This window comes from Monopterus albus, unplaced genomic scaffold (genome assembly GCF_001952655.1).
Source record: "Monopterus albus unplaced genomic scaffold, M_albus_1.0 scaffold277.1, whole genome shotgun sequence".
Classification (NCBI taxonomy): Eukaryota; Metazoa; Chordata; class Actinopteri; order Synbranchiformes; family Synbranchidae; genus Monopterus; species Monopterus albus.
This window is the reverse complement of record NW_018128157.1, coordinates 312,491-318,537: the sequence shown is the minus strand read 5'-3', so window position 1 is coordinate 318,537 and position 6,047 is coordinate 312,491. Positions and strand designations below refer to the sequence as shown.

General features: G+C 41.7%; 1 protein-coding gene across 1 annotated transcript in view; it reads left to right on the top strand.

The window, feature by feature from the left end:
• The window catches only part of vsx1 (visual system homeobox 1 homolog, chx10-like), a 4,587-nt gene extending 384 nt beyond the window's left edge, over positions 1–4,203 (top strand). The window contains exons 2-5 of the mRNA XM_020622288.1: positions 164–394; positions 1,004–1,127; positions 1,456–1,636; positions 2,382–4,203. Coding sequence (XP_020477944.1) covers positions 164–394; positions 1,004–1,127; positions 1,456–1,636; positions 2,382–2,689 — 844 coding nt within the window. The 3' untranslated portion in view covers positions 2,690–4,203. The remainder of the gene's footprint in view (positions 1–163; positions 395–1,003; positions 1,128–1,455; positions 1,637–2,381) is intronic.
• Positions 4,204–6,047: the final 1,844 nt, after the last annotated feature.

Genomic DNA, 6,047 nt, shown 5'->3' with positions numbered 1-6,047 from the left:
TTTGTCTGTGAAGGTTTTCATTAGTAGCCATTATTATCATTATTATCATTATTATTATTATTATTTTACTATTTAGAAATATTCAGCATCAAACACGAGCCATTTCTCTTCTGCTCAATCGGCTTCACTTAAATCTAATTCTATTTAACTCATAAATAATTAGTTGGATAGTCTGCAGGAGGTTTTATTGCCTCGGGTCAATCCAACCACTGTTTAAACGTGATTATATCAGAGTTTGTGAACGAAATAAAAAAGGACAAAGGTGCAGTGAGACGGTGCGCGTCTGTTGTGACGAGCAGGTGTGTTGTCTCTGTGCAGATGAGGAGGGTTTGTCGGACAGAAACGACTCCAGCAGCTCCGGAAACTCTCAGAAGAGGAAGAAGCGGAGACACAGGTTGGAAACTTCACGTGTGTTTCGTTCAAGTTTGAGCTGAAACCTCCGCGGTTTGACTGACGACTGAAACTCTGGAGCTGATAAATTACACGAACGCTTTAATAAAATGATGGCTCAACGTTTCCAGTGACACATTTTAACTTGCATATATTTATTGTAATCTTGCTTAAATAAATATAAGGAAGCGCGAAACTGTTCGTTTGTCTGTTACACGCAGTAAACTCACTGGACGTTACATCATTGAGATGTAACTTCTTTCGTATCAAAGTATTTTTACTTTCCGAGAAACAGAAGGTTCCACATTTATTTTGATTCAGTGAGAAATGATGAAATAGATTCAAAGTGACTCAGCAAGATGAATAATAAGTGTTTGGTTAAAGGCTGTGATCCAGATGCGTCCTGGTGAAAATCAATGAAATGGATAATTAATTTAGAATAATAGACTGGCTCCCTCGCAGGAACCGAGGAGCGTGCCCAGGTGTCAGCAGGGAGCACATGAATGTGAGATACAGCTCCAATAGAAACTGTGCGTGTGACAGCTTTACGTTGGCTCACACTCATGTTATTGATGAGGTATTGATCAGCATGTTGCGATGTGTCCTGCTGCAGGACGGTGTTCACCTCCCACCAGCTGGAGGAGCTGGAGAAAGCTTTCCACGAAGCCCACTACCCCGACGTCTACGCCCGAGAGATGCTCGCCATGAAGACCGAGCTGCCGGAGGACCGGATACAGGTGAGCCCGGTTAGTAGACAGCTGATGGTTCCCAACAGGCGGGTCAGGGGCCATCCAGTGGGCCAGAGGAGAGACTGGAGGGGTCACGACAAGTTTAATGGAGAGAAAGAAAATAAAAATATTTCACAGAACAAACAAACAAAAATATCTTAATTCACGATCAACTTGCTGCTTTCAGTCATGTCCCCTGGTCTTCATCAGCAGATGGACTTTGACTGCAGTCAGTTTTTGTGTTTTTTGTTATTGCTGTTGTTTCTAGTTTTCATTGATGTGTAGTTTCTATCCAGACCTGGTTTTAAACTCCACATGTTGTTCTGTGTTTCTCCAGGTGTGGTTTCAGAACCGACGGGCCAAGTGGCGTAAGCGTGAGAAGTGCTGGGGTCACAGCAGCGTCATGGCGGAGTACGGTCTGTACGGGGCGATGGTGCGACATTCTATTCCGCTGCCCGAGTCCATCCTCAACTCCGCCAAGAACGGCATGATGGGATCCTGTGCTCCCTGGCTGCTCGGTGAGCCGCATGCACGTCAGTGCCACACACTTGCACCACACATGCACTGACACACGGGTTTATACAAACTGAGCACACAGCCCCAGTTAACGTGGTGTCCTCACCATAATGTGTGTGAGTCCAGACCCTGGTCCAGCTTATCGCTCTGTGCCGTAGACCTCCACTGGTATCCACCAGCTATTACCCCCCGAGTGCAGCAGTGTGGCTCACTGGACTCTGTCCTCAGACACTGTATGAAGTGACGGCCGTCCTCTGTCGGCAGTTTCATTATTAAGACACTCAGTAACCAGCCAGGACACTAAAGATGAAACCATTCATTAACTGACTGACAGAAAATTTGCAGCAGTTTTGTTAACTGATCAATAGTTTGTCATTTCTTTTTTTAAGAAGCTGGTTAAGAGTTTGCATTCAAACATTCAGGACAGAGGAACAAGAAATCTGATTCTGAAAAAGTCTTCACTTCCCTGAAACACTCTTTTGATCATAGGTCCACAGTCACACTTAGCTGCTTTCAGGGAGAGGGGGTCGAACTGAGCATGTGCAGAACACGTTTCTGGTTATTCTGGCACATTTCCGATGGGAGGAAATAAACCTGTAGCAATTGTCCCCAACTACTAGCTACAGCCCTGGTTTGAAGAGGGATGAACGTTTACAGCGTGCACATCATGATATGAAGTATTTATGATTTTAACTGGTGTATCACAATAATAATAACTGGACTGAATCTGTGTCTCTGTCCTCACAGGAATGCACAAGAAGTCTCTAGAAGTAGTCAAAAAGTGTTCCAGCAACCTGGAGTCAGATTCGACTCACTGCGACTCATTCTATGAGGCTTCGGAGCGACGGGGCGGCCGCAGTGAGGCCCGTGAGCCGGAGCATGAAGGAGGGGGGGAGGATGAACTGCTGGAGGAGGAGGAAATGGAGGGGGAGGTGGCCATCGACCTGTCCAGCTCCTCCAAACAGCAGCAGCAGGATGTGGAGGGCAGAGACTCAGTAAAACCTGCCTCCTCACCACGACAACAGAGTGGCAGCGAGTCGGATGAACACAGCTGAAGGTCGTAGGGGTCAAACACCATCAGAATGAAGATGTGGTGACAGCTCTGATCAAAGTGCACAGACATTTGATTGGCTCTTCTGTCGGTGAACACAGCCAATGAGTGAATAGACATTTTGTTACTATGCAAAGTTTTTAGTCCATAGAAAATGTTAGCACGCTAAAATATTTATGCTAATGTTGTTTACTGGTAATGTAAAATGAAACATCATCGTGCTACTATTTTAGCATGCTAAATATAATTATACATATTTGTATATGTACATTTATACATATAAATAGGCTGAAACATAACTGTTACATTTAAGTGTTAGGATGTTAACATCTGATACTGAAACCAATGAAGTTTAGTGACAAAAGTACTTAAATGTTGAATATTTGTCAGTTATTTCAGGGTTTCCAAACAATGAAGCTACTCTGCTAAAAACATTTTCAGCTTCGCTCAATCAAATCGGGCTAATCGGGCAGCTGGCCACGCGCCCCTGGCCACGCGCCCCTGGCCACGCGCCCCTGGTGCTATGCTAACATAGCAAGGAACACCACCGCTACCACAGTCAGACTGTCTCTGTGGAATTGGACCAGTCGAGGATTTTCTGACAGATGTGTGAACTGTTTGAGGAGGATGTCAATGGGGACGTCTGTGTGTTTTTAATGTATTGTACTGACAGTGAGTTTTATAGCCATGTTTTTTTGAAAAGAAGAGGCAAGTTAATGTTTTACTGGTGTTGGCTTCTGTGTGTTTTATAATTTGTCAAGCACTGATCAGCCTGACTGGGCTCTGCCAATGAATGTAATGTAAATGTAATATTTAACAAAGTCTGTTTATTATTATCAAATGTCGCCAGCAGCAGGTTCGGTGGGGGGGCGAATAAAAAAGTATTTTTGGAATCACTGGGGCTTTTATTTTTGTCATTTATCATTATCAGCACAACCCAAACAGGGTTTAATATATTGATTTAGGTTTGATAAATGTGACTAATTAGAATGAATGAGCATTAGTCAGGCTAAATAATCTTTGTTATGGCCTAGTGCCACAGCTTCATTGCCTGAAAGGGAAAATTGTAGTGTCACTTTTTAGTGATTACTGCCAATATTAAAATTAAATCCTTTAGTGAAATTAAATTGATAGTGATATTTCACAACCAAGCAAATCAGGCAACTGCCCAGCGGCTCCAGAAGTCCAACGTTCACTCTATATAATCTGGATGTAGACATAGAAATTTACACCACTGAAACTGAGTATTACCTCCAGCAGATCCTCCATCCTCCATGTTGTGGCTCTGGTCTTTGATGGACCCTGAACTATTATCAAGTTCATATAATTTCAAGTTGTGTTTTATCAAATAGTTTTAATTGTGTGTGAGTGCGTGTGTGTCAAGTAATCAGACAAAACAAGGTAAGGTCATACTGCACAGATGTGTGATGCACTGTCCCCTAGCCTCCTGTTTCACTACCTTCTTTTTCAGAGGGCCAATGGTATCAAGTGTATTACGCAGGAAGGCTGCAGTACTATCAACAAGATTATCGATTTGTGTGGGAGTAAAGTTAAAGTGGCCTCCTTCCACTGTGTTGGCAAACGGCACTGAAGTAGATAAAGATGGAATTATTTCCTTAAACTTGGTAACAGCATTGCCAGATAGACATCTGCTGTAGTGGAATTGTTTCCCACATAGAGTATAATCCATTAACGGAAATTCAAAAGTTATTAGAAAATGGTCAGACAGAAGAGGGTTATGGGGAAAAACTATTAAGTGTTCAGTTTCGATGCCATATGTCAGAACAAGATCAAGAGTGTGATTAAAACAGTGAGTGGGTTTATTTACAGTTTGAGAGAAGCCAACTGAGTCTAATAATGAACAGAATGCATTGTTGAGGCTGTCATTGTCGGCATCTACATGAATATTAAAGTCGCCTACTATGATTATTTTATCTGTACTAAGCACTAAATCAGACAGAAAGTCTGAGAATTCACTTAAAAACTCTGAATAAGGAGCAGGTGGACGGTATACAATAACAAACAGAACAGGCTTTTGAGTTTTCCAGTTTGGATGTGAGAGACTCAGGGTGAGACTTTCACAAAAACACTATAAAACAAGACAATGATAAAGAAAGCAGCTAAAAAATTACCTTAGTGGGCCTATTTGAAAATACTGTATTTTCTTAAGTGACTTAATTCCATAAACATGGTTGAAATATGAGCTTAAACTTCTAAATGTATTTCTCAAAGCTTAACCAAAAGACATTCACATTTCATTGTGGATGTATTTACTCGGTTAAATATGATCCAGATTCAGAAATACGGATGTCACTGTGATTTCAGAAGTTCTACTTATCTGCCTCAAGGTGTCTGTTCACGTCGCAGCCTCAGGGGGGCGTCACCGCGCTGGACTACAGCCTTCACCACTAGCCTACCAGGGACGGCTAAGTTAGAAAATAGTCTAGAGAACAAAAATTCAAACAGGACAAACCACAAACATTAAAATTGTATGTTAGACATAGAGGTCAAAAGATTCTAGGTTTCAATAACTTGGTTAATGTTTTCAGTAAAATGGAATCTGGTTCCAGTTTTTCAAATGTTGAGATTTTCCCCTTTTCTCTGATTCATCTGTAATTTTAAGACTCTAATGAATCATGAACATAAACACTGATTAATCTAAAACAAGAAGAAAAGTTTGTCTGCGTTTTTGCTCTTTTCCTCCTTTGTGACAATAACACAAAAATATTTGAGAAGCTGAGAAAACATTGTCATTTTTACTTAAAAGAGAAAACAGTCACTTCTCAAAACTTGGTTTTACGTTGTTTATTTAAATATATTCAGTCTTATTTTAAAGAGAAAGAAGATAAACTAAACAACCATGCGGCCTACATGGTTAGGTATTAGGGTTAGGGTCCAGCAGGAACTCTGATCTTGGATCTGGACCTGGGTTTACGTGCTGAAGGATCTGGTTTAAACAACTGTATAAATCTAAAAACTGACCTCAAACCACTTTTCAGTGCAAAGAGAAAATAATAAACAACACGTTACAGTTATCTGAAGACGCTGTGATCGGTGTGACACGTGATTATCGAGCACACCTACAGCTTCATGTTGACACATTTCATAATTTCTTACCTGAAGCCCTTTTATTCTGAAACCCGGAAACACCAAACACTCTTAGCCTGACGTCAGGACGCAGACAGACAAAGATGGACTGATAGGAAGATGAGTCACTCTGTGAATCGTTAAGCAATGTTAACTACCCCTCACGTCAGAGACTCTGTCCTTCTCCTTCTTTTGGCTGTTCCCGTTAGGGGTCGCCACAGCGAGTCATCTGTTTCCACCTAACTCTATCCTCAGCATCCTCTACTCTCACCCCA